We start from the raw sequence: 17,686 nt of genomic DNA on the forward strand, positions 1-17,686 counted from the left end.
ATACGAATGCATGAGAATTTAGGTACTGCTAACCGGGATTTTTTTAGGTCTATCCTGAGATATTGCAGTAGCTTGAGCAAAACAAATTCCTTATTGTTGATCATAATTTGCTTCAGCAAAAGCATTGGCTTGTCCACTATATGCACTTACATTAGCACTAGCCTTGCATCCTCTTATATCTGCACTAGACCGAGCAAAAACATTGAACTGGCCGCTATTATTTTGTACAGTTGCACTTGGATTCTACGAAGCACTTGCTGAAGCAGTGGCTAAGCCTTCACATCTCCCTCTGGATGCTTTAGCAGAAGCTTGAGCTTGAGCAGAATTGGCAAGAACTTGAGTGCTTGTTGTTGTGAAGGCTTGAGCATAACCTTGAGCAAAATTGGCTTGAGAAGAAGCTTGAGCTTGAGCAGAATTGGCTTGCGCAGAAGCTTGAGTATTGGCCTGTCAAATACATAGCAATCATTAATTGACAACATATTAAGACGTCAAGTATAGAATCTACATAATCAATTAATTCACAAAATACCTTTTTTAGAGGACATCCCTTACGCTTATGTCCAACCACTTTGCAAGTAGAACAAGTCATTCGCTCACCCTCTTTAGTCATCCTGTCACCTCTTACAAGCTCAATAGGTTGCTTTCTTCGGTTCCTCTTTGGCCTACCGGGCATTTTTTTTCATTGGTGGGGGCTAAGGAGTTTCTTTGTTGGTTTTCTCTCAAAATTTCTCTTCTCTCACAGGAGGCATCATGAATTGATAAGAACTTAAGTATTTATCCTTGGTGAAGCACTCAGTTAGGTAGTCATCTAGATCATATTTCTTTAGTGTATTGCACAAATAGCATGGCAACATGGAACTCCACTAACTTCCCAAGCTCTACAAGAATAAGTCTTCAAATTTGAGTCAACAACATATTTGGCACCTCCTTTCACAATCTCGAATCCTTCATCTCCATTCCACACTAAATGGCAATACCTACTAGCAATTGTATTCAAATGTAACTTACGCACAATCCTTGGACCATAATTTCTAGTCCACCTAGCACATGCATCTCTCTGAGTATGCATTCTAGTCATAACCATGATTTTAATATCCTCTAGCATACTCACGATAGCCTTGCACCTAGCTTCCACACACCTTCCATTGAAAGCTTCACTAAGATTATTATCAACAACATCACATTTAATGTTTGTGTCAAATAAAGCCTTACACCAATGTTTTGGATCAATACGGAATAGGTCATCATGACTTTGTGAAGACATTTCCTTAAGCTTCTTTCTATACATGTCAAAATCTACCACGTTAGTACTCTTAGAACATTTCCAAAATTGTCTCAACAAATGTTTTCCTTTGTATTTTTGAACCCAATTAGAATATATGTGTCTTTCACACATCCTATGTTCTGCATTTGGCAAAAGCTCAACAACCGAAGGGATGAGACCCCGATAAATACAAAAAAAGAGAGCAAAACATTAATACTAATAGTCATTGCATATACTGCCATAAAAAAATTCAGATGAATGATAATACTATTACATACCTTTTGTTGGTCACTTAATAAAGCCCAACCATTTCCATCACCCATATCGAGGTCTTCCTTCAATAAGTCGATAAACCAATACCATGTGTCCTTATTCTCAATTCTTACAACCGCCCAGGCCATCGGATACATTTGGTTGTTTGCATCTCTCCCTACAACACACAATAACTCACCCTTGATCAAGCCTCTCAAGAAACATCCATCTAATCTAATGATCTTTCGACACCCCGCTAAAAATCCTTTCTTGCAAGCATCAAAACAAAAGTAGGCCCTGTCAAATAATGGTAGGAAATCTCGCGGTGGCCTTTCAACGCCCATCTTAAATGTGCTTGTGCAGCTTGCGGTGTAGAGCTCTCCCAAGTAGTCATACATCTGTCCATACTCCTTCGTATAATTGCCTTGCAATTCCTTAAATACTTTTAGCTTTGTTCTCCTACATTGACTTAAAGTGACATTTACCCCAAGTTGTTCCCTAAGTAGCTTCTTCAATCGAGATGTATTCATTTTAGGCATAACTGAAATGAGAATCATGAAGTGTCTAGCTAAATAAGAACTAAACACTCTCTTATTCTAAAAAATAATACTACAAATATGCTCATCCTTGTACTTTTTCAAATGGAATGACCCAGTGTTTTTGTCAAGAGCGCTATAAATCATCTAGTTACAATTGGTCCGGGCACACTTGACTCTTACAAATCCAAGAGTGTTCTTCGTGTATTTAATTGCTCTTTGCTTGGCCACTGAATATTTCAAAATTGCATTTTTAAACTCAGCTGCATTCTCGAATGTCATGCCAACAACAAATACTGGATTACCACCTTTTTTATCATATGATGGAAACCTACCATTCCTCCTTGAAATGACATCATCTTCCTCCTCTTCACTAGTATCATCGAAACATGAATTAAGACTTTCTTCTTCATTTGAATCATAGTACTCTGTTTCGTATCTAGAAACATGTAAAGTCGGAGGATCTGCTCCTAACTCTATAGGACAATCAACGTCTAATTGGGACGTACCAATTGCCATAATGTTGGTTATAGTTTTCAGCTTGTGTCTAGCTGAAAATTTCTTTAAATTTCTCCTTGCATCAACCAGTTCACCATCATCGTTGTTAGTCGAATGTTCTGCATCCTCCAAATGACATGTATAATCATCGTCACCATCATCCCTATTCATATTACCAATATCAACTCGATTGCAGTTTTCATCAACATCCCTAATCATATTTTCGAACAAATTACCAGCCATACTATCAATTTTTTCCACATTCACATCAGACAGACCTCCAATTTCCATCTCAACTTCCCCTACAACAGTAGATGACTCTTCATCATCGACATGCTCAACATACAGTTCCACATTTTCATAATGCGGATAATGATATAAAAGATCTATCACACTGGAGTTATCCCATAAATATCTAAGAGTTACCCCATTTTCAAGAGTACTACTTCCAGGAACTCTATAAAACAATTTCTCTATTTTACGCCTAGTCAAAGCCTCAACAACTTCAGTTATATTAGACAATGAACCACTATTTAAGTCTACTTCAACTGTGTCAACCCTTTCGCCTACATATTCCAATGGTGGTCCAACTTGAAATTTACCTCCAAAGAAAACAATGACGTAAACTTTGTTGTTGTCGGCCATCCGACCTACACAGGGCGAAAAACAAAAAGACTTTCATTCATCACATTTTAAGTAGAAAATACTAATGACTATAGTCATAAAAGAAAATGGAAGGTAAACATACCACCTTAAACTAAATCGATGAATCACTCGGGCCTTGCGATCCACCGCCGATCTTGTCTAACCCACTTCATAGAGGTCGATAAATCCCGTAACTAATAATTAAGGACCTATCAAAGAACATGTCGCAAACTCTAATCTCGCAAAGAAAAAAATTAGAATTAGCATGGTCATTATGCTTTAGAAGTTGTCCAAAATTCAACAAGAAGATGAACACTTACATATACCATCCAAACATCCATAGCAGGGTCTTCTCCCATGCGCATGAGCTTCCATTAATCACTAAGCTATTGATTAGCCTGCAAGAAATAACGTCCATGAGCATGAGCTTCCACTGATAAAAAAAAAAAATCTACCATTAAAGCAATAACGGGATTCTCTCCTTGGAGGTATACTCAATATTAAGATAAGAACATTATACTGATCGGAAAAGCACTCTATGGGTAACATGTCACTCCTATAATTCAATATCAACCAAAGAGTACTCCAAAATTCAATGCCCATGAATCTGTCGAAGGTTGTTTCTTACCAATCACATGTGAGCACCCTAGCGACCTTGAATCTGACGTCCCGTGCTCGATTTCGACCTCATTCGCGCGTGCGAGGACCCTAGCGACCTTGAATCCGACGTCCCGAGCTCGACTTCGACCTCATTCGCGCGTGCGAGCACCCTATCCACCTTGAATCTGACATCCCGAGCTGGACTTCAACCTCATTCGCGCTTGCGAGCACCCTAGCAACCTTGAATCTGACGTTTCGAGCTCGATTTCGACCTCAATCGCGCATGCGAGCAACCCTAGCGACCTTGAATCTGACGTCTCGAGCTCGATTTCAACCTCAATCACGCGTGCGAGCAAGCCTAGTGCCCTTGAATCTGACTTCTCGAGCTCGGCTTCGACCTCAATCGCGTGCGAGCAACCCTAGCGACCTTCAACCCGACTTCTCGAGCTTGACTTCGACCTCAATCGCGCGCGTGAGCAACCCTAGAGACCTTCAATCCGACTTCTCGAGCTCAACTTTGGCCTCAATCGCGCGTGCGAGCACCCTCGCCTTAGTGGTCTTCTTCCTCACTCGGTCTTCTCCTTCAAATGGATAGTGGCCTTCTTCTTCACTCGACCTTCTCGCCTCAATGTTCTTCGAGAGAGAGGCTTTAGGGTTCGGACGTGCTATCGCTTTGGCTTGGGGAGAGAAAAAGAAAGAGGTACCTCATATGACGTCGTTTGGGCGACGTGGTTAATATTGAGCAATTAAATTTGACATGTAGGAGAGAGAAACAACTAAAAAAATACCATATCAACAATTTCTATTTGCCATGTCGGTCTAAGATAACGATGTTAGCGGGAAGGACTCAATTTAAACAATCGGACAAGTTTTAGGACTCGATTGAGTTTTTTGCAAGTTTTAAGACTCAGTCGCATAAAAATGACAAGTTTTAGGACTTGTGGTGAAACATATCCCATATAAAAACATCCTGTACGGAGTTTTATCTCGGAGAGATAGCCATTAACACACAGCGGCGATGGCTTCTGAAACGTTCAAACCGAATTATACAAAGTATTAAAGCGCGAGGAAAAAGCTCGTGCCCTCACTACCTGCACGTGCCGGTGGCATTCGATGGACCTCCATCGTGTTTCGTCAGGCTTCCCCCGGTTAACCGGCAAACCCCAGTCACACCCCCCGGTCGATCTTGAACCAGAAGGTGCACGGGACGACCACGTTATGCCGCCGTGAAGGGAACCGCCCCCACTGCCCAGTCGCAGTGTGTGTGTGTGTGCAGACACTGCTGAAGATGCCCACCGAAACACTCGGGCATATGACACCTGAACTTACTTGTTTTGTTCCTCATTTTTATATTCAATCGATGGCCCGGACATCGCATTAACTTCGCAATGCGAGTCATCGTAGCTCGGATCTCCTCCATCTCTCTCTCTCTCTGCCTTTTTCGTTTCTCTCTCCATTCTCAAAGCGTCTCAAAGCGTCTCAAAGCGTCTGTGACTGTGACCACTGGCCAGTGAGCGAGTCTCTGCCATTTTTGTGTTTCTTTTCTCAGTGGGGATGATGGGTTGCGTTGGGGTTTGGATAGATTCTTGAGCTCGGCTGTCACCCAAGAACAGGACCCTTAACTTCATTTCTTTTCATTTCCATTATCTTTTGGTTGCTTTGAAAAGCAAATTTCATTTCGGAGCCCGCTTTCGTTTTCCCCTTTCCCCATCTGGTTTTCCATTTCAGCTTCTGCTTCGAATCTGGTTTAGGTTTCAGCTTCTTACTTCCTGTCTTTGCTTAAGCTCAAACCCGTCATACCCATCTTGCAGAACGGATATATTCTCTCTTATTGCGTCTTTTTAGCTACTTACTTTTTCATATTCTGAAAGAATCAGTGCAGATGGGGGTTTTGAGCTGATTTCACCTAATGCAACAGATACCCACTTCTACTCTCGTTTTTCTCACCAAGTATCAGCTGAGATTCTGCTCTGTTTATCTTCTGCTTTAGAGTTTCTGAGTTGCTCAGCTTCCCCACTTCACTAGGCTGACAAGATCCTGGTTGGAATTTCTGCTTTGTCTCTGTTTTGCTTCTAGGTCTTCATACACGAGATAAAGGTAGTGGCTTCTGAGCTTTTTAAGCTACATTTCAAGTTCTTTTCCCCGACCCAAGTTTCTATTTTGAGGCATCGATCGCTTGTGATGGGTTGGTTGGTGTCTCTGGGGTTGGCCTGGGTGTTGTCGCTCTCAGTGGTGTGCTCAGTGAGTGGGATAGGGGCAAACTGGGGCACTCAGGACACACACCCTCTCCCACCAGCGACGGTGGTGAGGATGCTGAGAGACAATGGCTTCCAAAAGGTGAAGCTTTTCGACGCGGACTATGGGGCGTTGAGATCTCTGGGAAGGACTAATATTGAGGTCATGGTGGGGATACCCAACGACATGCTTGCTTCCTTGGCGAGCAGTGTGAAAGCTGCTGAGAGATGGGTGTCCAAGAATGTCTCCACTCACATCTCCAGCTTTAATACCAACATAAGGTATAAACTCCTCTGCGCCGCACCACTTTTTCATGTCTAAAATCTTCCCGATTACTTGTTGAATTGGAAGTAGAATGCGTCTTGAAATAGAAGGTGCGAGCTGTCTATAGTTCATGGCAAGTGTGAATGATATGAATTCTATGTAGATTTATTCGCTCTGCAAGAGTGACTGTGGCGACGGACCCAATATTTACTTCGCACATATATCTGTGTAGGAGTTGAAATTTTTTACACTAGTAATAACTACTGGTACTGGATGAGTAATCATGTGCTCATTTATCCAGGTTATGGTTTATATGGGAAAGGTTTAGCTAATATTACGGAATGGTTTGAATTTTTTATTTTTTTAAATGGGTGTTTAGAATGTAGATATGATTACCCCCTAATGTGATGATGATTGGAACATGAAGGAAGATTAAGCTAGAAAAGATGGTAAAAAATGTGAAGTCTCGAGCAAGGTAGATTGCATGAGCAGCTGCAGTTTAGTCATGAATCCAGGGAAGAGATTCACTGGAAACTGAACAAGAAACCAGTTACTTCAAAAGATAATTAATCATTTGGATGTATGTAGGATTAATGTTACCGTTCTGTCTGATGATGCGAAACTAATAGATCAAACAATAGGGTTAGGGCATCCTCTTGTGCTTGTTGTGAACTGATTGCAGGACTTCACAAAATGTGGGTTGGAAATTTCTATAAGGCAAGCAATTGTCTTATATCAGACGTGAATTCTTTTTGTACTAATCCTGAAAAAATTACTCGGAAGGACAATCAATGTGGATGGGATGTATACAATCAGAGAACGAACTGATTGTTGATGGCTTGGAAGACAATGCAGATGGTAGTATTTGAACCTTACAAATCGAGGCTGATAAAGTTAAACACATAGTCTCCATCATGCTCTTATACTACGTAATCTGTATTTCGAAGTTAGTCATATGATTTACAATTTTTTTTTTTTGGGTTAAAATATGATTTACAGTTCACTTGCAGTTTTTTGTGCTATAATTTTGATGTTTAGCTGTGACATATATGCGGCTCATTAAGAATTTAGCAAATGATAAATGTGATCTATTGACTTTCAGAGCGATTCTATATGGCGCTTTACTTTTTATTTTCAGTAGAAGCGAAGTCGTGTAAATTCGTTTTTTTTTTCTTTCTAAAAAGACAATGTATCTCCTTGAAAACTTTTGTGTTTAAACTCTTTTATTGATGTTCCCTAAAAGCTTTGGATGCAAAAGCCTGATTAGTGAAAGTTACAGAAGCATTATTGTTCTGCTACTTCAAAATCACCGTTTGATTGCTTCAGTTTTCATATGCATTTGCTTTTGAAGGCTTGTGAAGCTTTCTACTAAAGCTCCTGTAACTTTCTGAAAACAGAAGTAGCTTTTGAAACTCCCTTCCAATAACCCACTTAGAATATTAGTGAAAATATTTGCCCCTTTAAAGCTTAAGAATCTGTATTGTAGGGCTTGAACAAGAACTGAGGGAATCTATCACTAATGTTTGATTTAGACGCTGTGATCAACAAAGGGTCTTAAGTTTTCCTCCATGAGTTTTAGTTTTAAATTAACAAGAATTTAGTTGTGTGCACCCTTGTAGTGGATTTAAAACATAATTTCCACCTTATTTCAGTTGTTTGCTCAGTCGAATTTGACTTTTAAGAGTGTGGTAGTTCGTACGGGATAAACATAGCGGCTAAAGCACACACATATAGGATGTTTGTTCTTTGAAAATTACAGTTAGGGGATACAATACTTTTTACAGGCTAACTGGTTCATGTTTGGAGCAGCTCCTGAAGTTGTTGCTTTGATTTTGTACAAGAATCATTTTATATGCCTTCTATCATTCTGTGTTTTACATTGGAGGATTTTAGCACACCTAGATTCAAGCATAAAAATGGGTTCCATTGTCATCCATATGTATTAAAAGATTCTTTTTGCACTTTCGTAGCCTGATGTTTCCAATACCTAAGCTAGAGGGTTATCATTTTGGAGGAAAGAAATGAAATCAATTATACTTGGCATTGTGGTAGTTAGGTGGGGTGGATGAGAACTTTTTGCTTGAGTAGCAATTAAGAATATCTATATTAGATCGATATAATGCGTTCCTCAAACTTTTTAGCTTATTGTAATAATACAAGAACAATGTAAGGTAAAGTGCCTACCCTTTCTGGCTCCTTTTGCTCATTGAAGTTCCAAGGCAGAACCTGAGTCCTTTATAGCAAGAGGTTCTGTGATTTCTGCCTTCGCCATTGAAATAGGGTCAGTTGCACCTCCTACATTAATAGAGAAAGCGCAGTCTGCTCTGCTTGTCATCCTTCTTGTTCTCCTTAGAGGATCTTCACGTGGGTGACCATCTGAGTAATAAATGCAACTTGAGAGTATCCTCCTGTGGTCATATGGAAAAGCTACCAAGAGATTTACATGGCACAACAAATAATGCCTAATAGAGATTGATATACATTCTCCAAACATTAGAAGGATGCTATGCCTGTGTCATGAGCTCCTAACTGCTCAATTGACTTACCCTCTCCTTTTGCTGCCAATTATGAAGATAAAAACTTTCAATAGGGATGTTAAATTCTTTTGGGTTCGTCAAAATTTTTTGCATAAACTATATTGTGGTGGCATATCATCTGAATTCTGGAAAGGTTCCAGCGAGAGATAGCAATGCATGTAGCAACTATAAAAGACCGTAAGGTGCAGCAATAGGGAGGTGGTAGTGGAAAAGAAGCTGGCGTTGAAAGGAGAAATAAGATCAGATCCTGTGCTTTTGACGTGGCCACATTCAGTGAACTAAATCTTTTAGTTGTTTCAGCAAATCAATGCTACAGCTGTTAAATGCCATTTGGTTTTTTGTCATTTTTTTTCTTTTCCCTTTTTTTACTTTTCTTTGACTGACTTATATTGGTTAGGCAATTGCTCGTGTCCTCACCTTTTCTTTAACTTCATTCTTCTGCATAAGAGTCACTGCATCACTCATGCTAGCAGCTTATGGACAGATCAAAATGGATAAAAGTTGTCCTTTCATGAATAAGGGGCTTACAGCTAGCTTTGTATCACGGCACCCTTAAATACAGTTCAGCTTCATGAGGTTGTTGCTGACATAAATAGTTAGCTTTTTCAGAAATTGATCAGCTGATGATTCCAAGCATCTTCTGCTTTTCTGAATTCGTTATGTTATATTTCACCTCTGCAAAGTCACAAATGCTCTCTTTGTTGCATTTGCTGTTTAATTAACTAGCATTTTGTCAGTTCATGTACCACCTGGATGTTATCTCGTCGTGAGTCGGTCATTAGGACTTGAATGACATTCAGCCAAATGGTGATTGTTCCCGCTTTTTGAGTTTAATACTTATTTCTGATTTGGGTTGATTTTTGTCTTCAATGGAGTGAAGATGGCCCGCGTCTGATCCAGAAAGGTTAAAACTCACGCCATTTGACCCTTGCTATGTTTGTTTTTGCTTTTTTGTTGTCCTTAAATTTTTTCCTTGTGCTCCTGAGTAAGGATATTCTCGGTAAGGTCTAGTATATATTTGAGTCAAGACTTTGCTGCGCCCTTTTCCCCTCCGGATCCCATGGGCTGTGATTTTATTGGTCGCCTCTTAAAAGAGTATTTTTTTTTTTGTCGCGGTGAGCTTAACCAAGAGATCCATCTTATGACATGTAGGTATGTTGCTGTTGGCAACGAACCTTTCCTGCAAACCTACAATGGAAGTTTCCTCACCACAACCTATCCTGCCCTCCGGAATGTCCAATCTGCCCTCATAAAAGCTGGCCTGAGCAGCCAAGTGAAGGTCACTGTCCCCCTCAATGCCGACGTCTATGAGAGCTCGAGCAGCTTACCATCTGGTGGGGATTTTCGTGCGGACATCCGCAACTACATGATCCAGATTGTCAAATTCCTGAGTGATAACGGGGGTTCTTTCACTGTGAATATCTACCCCTTCATTAGTCTCTACACTGATGCCAACTTCCCCGTGGATTATGCCTTCTTTGATGGCAACACATCCCCATTAGTCGATGGCAGCACAACGTACTATAACATGTTCGATGCTAACTACGACACACTCGTGTGGGCCCTGCAGAAGAATGGCTTTGGGAACTTGCCCGTCATAGTCGGAGAGATTGGGTGGCCCACTGATGGGGACCGGAATGCGAACCTGGTCTATGCCCAGCGCTTCAACCAAGGCTTCATTTCCCACATATCGGGTGGCAAAGGAACCCCCATGAGACCTGGACCCATTGATGTGTACTTGTTCAGTCTTATCGATGAGGATGCTAAGAGCATCGAGCCAGGAAATTTCGAGCGCCACTGGGGGATTTTCAGCTATGACGGGAGGCCGAAGTACTTGTTCAATCTTGGCACCACCAATTCCAATGGCTTGATTCCTGCACAAGGCGTGCACTATCTCGAGCAGAAGTGGTGTGTGCTGAAAATGTCAGCCAACCTCACAGCTGATATAGTGGCGCCAAGCGTGAGTTACGCGTGCTCCCGTGCTGATTGCACTGGCCTTGGTTATGGGACATCATGTGGAAATCTAGATACTGAAGGGAACATCTCGTATGCATTTAATAGTTACTACCAGATACATAATCAGCTTGACGACGCTTGCAAGTTTTCAGGCTTGGCGACGGTCACGACGACGAATCCTTCAGTAGGGAGTTGCAAATTCATCATCATGATCGAACCCTATTATGGGAGTGCTGGAAGGCTACGTGGCTATCTCGGAAATGTATTCGGATCGTCACTCAGCCTGATTGTTTTGTTTCTGATTATTCTGTGACACTTAATTTCTATGTTCATAAGGTACCGATTATTTTCCCTAAACTATTTTTCTCTGGTCCTAGGATAGCAGGAGCTGTGCGGTAAATTGGTGTAGTTGTACCTCAAATTTTGCAATATAGGCACCAGTTAACTTCAGAGTCTGATTGGTATATGACTCTGTTTCTGCATAACTTTGTGAGCACTAATTTTTACCAAGCAGGGTTAGGTGAAAGCCATTGTGTAGAGACAAGGATGGCATCAATGGTCGATTCTCTGTTTTGGTTGGCAAATTGGTCAGTGGATGAGGCAAGATCATGGTTAGAATGCTTATCACCGGGATGAGGCATGATGCGATGGTTACTTAGAGATATGCTGTCTTGATAGAACAAGATGAATTGTCTTCCTCACTCTTCTTTTGGTGTATACAAGGTGAATGTATACACAAGCACAGACAATATCTGCGTATCCTATTTCTTGGGCAGCAGGGTTTTGTTTCTGGGTTGTTCAGTTGTGCCTTATGCTCTTCCGCTCACGGTAGGTTTGCCTATCAGGAGGCGATGCATTATTGACGTGGGACAAAACGGCGGATGAGTTCACGGATTGAGCTTTGCCAAATCTAAGAACATTTGTTTGTGATTTGAGGATAAAGTATTGTCTTGATCACCAGTGGTCCGCCTACTTATTTTGCTAAAAGTAGCCAAATGCCTTTTCTTGTGTAAGCGTCAATGATCTTGCCTCGTCTCGCCCTCATTTGTGTGCTGGTTGTTGTTTTCCTTTCTTATGCGCCTTTTCCTCAGTTGCTTGGATCGGCAAATCCTTGGCCTTTTCCAGTGCTGCTGCAGTGTGTGCACATTCTGTACAAACTGGGTGCTGGCTCTTACGTTGTGCTCCCATGGATTGAGCACCTGGTTCGAAATGAATTGGAAATTAGTAAGATGGGGATTTCAAAGATGGATAAAGAGGGCATTGATGGATCATTCTGATGAAGGAGTGTTGTCTTGTTTGAAAGTTCTTGTTGAGTACATAGGACCAACGAGTGTAACTGGCCACAATTGTAATGTCGAGGACAGTCTTGGTCCGCATAGACAAGACGTGCACGGTGTGTGTACACCTGATATCATCCAATTTTGCCAAGGTTACATAGACACCACCACTTCTATGAGCAAGGGTACTAAACAGCTTGATTCTACTTAAAAGATTGACCGGGCTTTGGTTCCGGTTCACCATAAAAGTTTTCCTGGTTTGGGAAAATACTGTCTTGGATTGGAGAAACTTTTGCCTTAGAAAGAAGTGAAACTTGCTTTCCTTTGCCATCATTGCCCTAAGCTTCCCTTATCTTCTAGGAGTAATGTGAACTTAAAAAGCCTTCATTAGGACATCGGCAAACGATGATGCTAATTCACGGGCAGAAATATGGCCACACACATGCCCTTATTCTATTCATTCAACTCTCATCACCAACGCCAACTCCACAGTTTATCATCACAACAACAGACTTCATCATCGCCATCATCATCCTCTTCTTCTTCATCTTCTTCCTCAAATTTCGCTGTCGGTGCCCTGCCAATCACAATCTATAACGTAAGATAGGACAATGCCGTTCAAGCTCACACCCTGATAGTTCAGGTCGGTTCAGTTTTCTTGAAAAACAGAACTGAATCGTACTATTGACATCCCTACCATTCAGGATCCTCATTTATGGAGTTTTCTGTGATATGCCTCGTTCTTAAACCTTTCCAATGTTGCCTTCACTGGTTCCTGCTTTTGTCTTTCTTTGTTTCGGCCAGATTCTTGGTATAGGTTATTGGATTGAAGGTACGCCGGTGCACTGCAAGGCCTGTGAGAAATACAAAAAGCCATGTGCAAATTCCAAGGCATGCAATTAATCTCTTGACACGAACTCTGGGTGTGACAATATGCTGTTGAGATGCGCGATCGGAATAGGGAAAAGTATACAAAAAGGTCCTTAACTTATTGCTTTGGTACAAATTCAGTCCTAAAATTTTCAATTAAAATAATCTAGTCCTAAACCTTTTCATATTGATACCTATTGAGCCCATCCGATCAATTCAGGCTGGAAAATTGATGACGTGAACATTGGCCGTTTTACGTGGTATGACTAGTATTGATGTGAACATTATCTTATAATTTCATTTTGAATTTGTTTTTTTTTTTTATTTTTTTCGTTCTTTTTCTTTCATGGCATGTGTAGGCGACAGTCAGCCTCATCGACGCTCGCCCACACCGACCGTGCAAAAAATATTGAAAATTTGATAAAAATATTCACGTCAACGCCAGAAGTATTGCGTAGGACGATCAACGTTCACGTCAGCAATTTTCAGTTTAAATTGGCTAGATTGGGCTCAATTGATATCAATATGAAAATGTTTATGAATAAATTGGTTCAATCAAAAGATTTGTGATTGAATTGACACTAATTCAATAAGTTTAGGACTTTTTTGATACTTTTCTTGGAATACTTCGACATGATTCACGAATGCCTTAAAACTTCCAATGAAGATAAAGGGTCGAACGAATTCACACTCCATCAGGGCTTCAAGTTAAGAGTTCCAATTCTCCGTCATTACGCCTGTTGGCCCCGTCTGTCCACTATCCACTTTGTTAGTCTTTTTTTGGTCGAACACAAGCCACTTACGATCGGCATCTTTTACCCAATGAGGGGAAAAAGATGTACGTTTGACCTACATTGTCGGCACGAGTCCTGTTAGTTTATTGACAATCCGAATATTTCTGCTCCACTTGAATCAATGGAGAGGCCAAGGCAGGAAAATTTTTACTCCAATTTCTCTTGGTAAACTTAGAAAAGAATGGTTAGGGCTTTTCCATTCTTTGACTTGTAGGAGGAGGAGGAAATTGCCATGGACTGGACTGCTCGTGATTTTGCTCCATACCTTTTGCTATGCCGTTCTCGTTTAATTTGACTACATTGTCTCTTATCAACTGCGAACGACATCTGTGAATTTTTCGAGCGAGAAGGTTCGTGCAAATCATCCATTTGAAAGAGGAACAACGATAAATGGCTTCCAGGTTTTACCGGCGTGGAAATGGATTTGCGAACTAGTAAATCGTTAGCCTTGGGCTATGTCTGAGCAAAAGGTGATTCTACAAGCTATCGGGAAGATGGGAAGAAATGCTACCACTTGGCTTTCGTTGTTCCACATATGACAAGCCGAGTTTATCGGGTAAATCTCAAATATAGTCCTTCAACATTAGGCTTGCATTCCATGGGACCGTTGCACTTTCAAATTGCTAAATCGAAAATTTTCGAAACTTTCAATTGGTTTTCAATGGAAGAGTGATGGCATTGACCCTCATTGAAAACACATATTGGAAACAAAGAAATTACAGATTTGGAGAACTATGCAGGCCTCTACTGGAAGAGTGAAGGGAGATGGATTTGCCCTTCTTTTGATTCTTTCTATGTCCTTTGACTTCTTATGAAACAAGGATCAAACAATGAGCAGAAGGCAGAGTATATGGCCATAGAAAGATCCACGGTCGACCTCGACCACCTGTTATATCCTGATAGGTAAAAACCTCAATATTTCACGGGTGTTCATTGGGGCATTCCAATAGGAGCCTTCCAATCTGCCATTCCTTCTTATCATGAGTTTACTTGGCTCCCTCCTCAAGTAAATGATTTCAGAGAAAGAAGAAAATAACCAACACAACAAGAAAATAGATAGTTTAGTGACTTAAAAGGGAATGCCAAGCGAGGACCACTAAATGAAAAATAAGTGATATAAGTGGCATTAATGGTTGGATCCGGTGTCCCCCAATAATTCAAGCCACAAACTCTTGAATCGACTGCTGAAACACCAAATCAAAGCCATTGTGGACTGAACTGATCTAAATGGTTGGCATCAGAGTCCCACTTGGGTTCATAGCGTATGCCTGAGCAATTGGAAACGTTGACATCAACAGTGTAAAAGTGAGGGGCAGCACAACAAACGAAGAACAAATAAGCTGCGCGACTTTAAGCAATGAACATTACAGACTTAAAGTGGCAGCTTGTGTGCAGCTTCCAAATATCCACGCCACAGACAAACATATGGTCTCATTTATTGGTGACGACCATGAGTGCCTGCAATTATGGCATTTGCAGCTTCTACAGAATAACTGCCCTGTAGCATCTCTAACATATGATCAAAGCAAGAATTTGTATCCTAAAACATTAGCCAAAGAACAGCTTCCAATGTTCTGTGAGGGAAACGATGTTCGACCGTTTACAAAGAAAGGGTGCAACCTATGAACCATGAATTCACCCGAAAAGATCACCAAATACATGAGTTTTTCCTCGAAGTTGGTTTTCAATACCTCCTCTCCAAAAAATTAGTCCAGACAATTCTCAATGCAGATGCAGCAATCCTCATCTTATCGGACACTCAGGCAGAAGCCAGTACTGATCTTAGAAAGCCACTATATTCAGCCTCACAGCTTTTGCTTCTCTATGTTCAAGCTTTCTCCTGCAAGAAAAGTAGAGGCAACATAACATTTCTGGTAGCAGCCTGCTAGTCTTAGATGACTGAAGCAGAAATTCAAATTTTTCCGCATGAGGGAGGCGGAGGAAACACAATTAATTCAACAGTAATCCATTTTCACTTTCACTAAATATTCTACATTATCAGTATTCCCATCCCAAGTTCTTTTGATCCACAAATTCCTCAGGCTCAGAACCAAGAGTTTTATAGAGCCTGTATATCTTGGCTCATAGCTCTCGCATGTGTGGAATTACAAAACCATACACTTGGTTGTTATAACTATATTCATTTGGAATCTAATCCTTCTTTATTCGGCTTCTAACTGAGTTGATGTTGAACCAAGAATCCAGACTTTGGTGACCACAAATGTCAGCTACTATGAAGATCAAGGCCTATACAAATTCAAGTGTAAAATGGTCCAAAGTGAAATTTCGTTTTGGATTAGGCAAGACTCCTGTCTATGGTTTGCCTTGGTCTTGATCTAAGCAGTCCCGAGTTGAAACTTCTGATTCCCTCAGGACTCAAGAGATATGCTCCACCGACAATGTTCATTCAACTGCTAATAAATTCTTGTTAATTGCACCTCACTCCTGCTGAAGAAAGGCGAAGTTTTACACGGCCCACTTCATAAACCTATCTGAAGCCAAGTAAGCAGTTCAAAAACCTAAAGGTTTTACAGAGAAACAGAAATCTGCATGAAAACTGTGTAACTGGACAGTAAGCACTCAATAATGTCAAGCCACCGAAAGGATGTCCCTACCTCCCTCCCTCCTTCCCTCTCGTACAACAAACTGAATAAACGACAGTGATGTTATTCAGATGTTATTAACAAGCAAACCAGAAGGCAATTATCAATGTCAGCAAAAACAGCCCAGACTCATCCCGAGCAACAACATATACTAAATAACCCTTATTAATTCCCTAAAAGTCTCTGTTGCATTATTTCTCACACTTCTCCATCAATGAGTCATTGGGTCCGTACCTTTCCCTTATAACTTTCTAACATGGAAATTGCTAGCCATAGAAGGAAAAACCCCATCCGACAAAGAAAAGCTGATGATTCGATATCAAGCGAGGTCCTCCTTGTCCTTGATTGGGTTACTATGTAGTCGGGACTGGATTGATCACTAAAAAGTTTGTGCCAATACCATAATGAATACACCCACGTGCGGCAACTGGTTCTGGAATCAAAAGAGCTTATACCTTCGTAACCAACAACACCGGAGATAAGCAAGTTCCAGTCACGCAACTAATCCAAATCCTTATAAGTTCTCTCTTACATTGTAAAGCAATTAAGAGCTTGTACCTTCTCTCATCACCACAACGCTTAATTCCACTTTCATCCTCCAAATGCAAAATGAGAGAGCATCTAATATTCAGTCCAATCCAGACTCCTATCCTCGGCATTTCCCCAATAATTGATTACTCAAAGTTCTACGAGTCGATCACAAACTATGGCCAAAACTTCAACCCGAGGGCTGGGGAGAGCCAGGGGAAGAGAAGAGACGAAAAGCTACCCGATCAGCCGTCTTCGGCGACGGAGGCTGGTAGATGCGGGCACGCTTGAGGATCTCGGCGACGACCCAGCGCTTGCGCTTGCTGAGGGGACGGGAGGGGTCGAGGCGGACGCGGTCGCCGATGTTGCACTGGCTGAGCTCGTCGTGAGCCATGAACTTGGAGGTGCGCTTGACGAAGCGGTTGTAGACCTTGTGGTGGAAGAGGCGGTCCACCGCCACCACCACCGACTTCTGCATCTTGTTCGACACCACCATCCCCACCACCCCCTTCATCTCTCTCTCTGCGATAAACCCTAAGCCCCTCTCTCTCTCTCTCTCTCTCCAACACGCCACCGCTCCTTAATCAGATCGTGTCCAAAATTGTAATTTCGCGTCCGCTTGTCTAAAACCGTAAATAAAAGCGAAAACTGAGTCAGAAAATAGCTTGGAATTATGTTGCATATAGTCCAGAGTTCAAAACTGTGAATAAATTAATTCTTTTTTTTTACTATTTTTCACGACCGCGTATTAAAAAATAAAAAAAATTGTTCTTGAAAATGTTAATTCCTTATTACTTTTTTTTGAAATTCCGAGTTAAAATGCATGT

General features: G+C 41.2%; 2 protein-coding genes across 3 annotated transcripts; one reads left to right on the forward strand and one right to left on the reverse strand.

Moving 5' to 3' along the window:
* The first annotated feature begins 5,291 nt into the window (after positions 1-5,291).
* LOC115749637 (glucan endo-1,3-beta-glucosidase 6) lies at positions 5,292-11,800 on the forward strand. Of its 2 annotated transcripts, none has more exons than XM_030686543.2 (3): positions 5,292-6,311; positions 9,984-11,123; positions 11,282-11,800. In XM_030686543.2, exons 1-2 carry the CDS (start codon positions 5,977-5,979, stop codon positions 11,098-11,100), a joined length of 1,452 nt encoding a protein of 483 aa, XP_030542403.1. In that variant the 5' UTR covers positions 5,292-5,976; the 3' UTR covers positions 11,101-11,123; positions 11,282-11,800. The 2 variants fall into 2 exon arrangements, with proteins under 2 accessions (XP_030542403.1, XP_030542402.1); XM_030686542.2 differs by having other exon boundaries at positions 11,302-11,800.
* Positions 11,801-15,055: 3,255 nt separating this feature from the next.
* On the reverse strand, positions 15,056-17,441 carry LOC115749651 (30S ribosomal protein S17-like). The gene is made up of 2 exons (XM_030686555.2): positions 17,101-17,441; positions 15,056-15,568 (listed from the first exon to the last, which is right to left on the reverse strand). The coding sequence occupies exons 1-2, from the start codon at positions 17,371-17,373 to the stop codon at positions 15,557-15,559; spliced, it is 285 nt and encodes a 94-aa protein (XP_030542415.1). The 5' UTR covers positions 17,374-17,441; the 3' UTR covers positions 15,056-15,556.
* Between the last annotated feature and the right edge of the window lie 245 nt (positions 17,442-17,686).

The sequence above is a fragment of the Rhodamnia argentea genome, chromosome 4 (genome assembly GCF_020921035.1).
Source record: "Rhodamnia argentea isolate NSW1041297 chromosome 4, ASM2092103v1, whole genome shotgun sequence".
Taxonomy (NCBI): Eukaryota; Viridiplantae; Streptophyta; class Magnoliopsida; order Myrtales; family Myrtaceae; genus Rhodamnia; species Rhodamnia argentea.

Excerpts from the sequence above, each read along its gene's own strand:
- LOC115749637 (XM_030686543.2), top strand. The coding sequence starts at position 5,977 with ATGGGTTGGTTGGTGTCTCTGGGGTTGGCCTGGGTGTTGTCGCTCTCA. Across the intron at positions 6,312-9,983 it reads AGCTTTAATACCAACATAAG|GTATGTTGCTGTTGGCAACG; the intron begins GTATAAACTCCT and ends TATGACATGTAG.
- LOC115749651 (XM_030686555.2), bottom strand. The coding sequence starts at position 17,373 with ATGAAGGGGGTGGTGGGGATGGTGGTGTCGAACAAGATGCAGAAGTCG.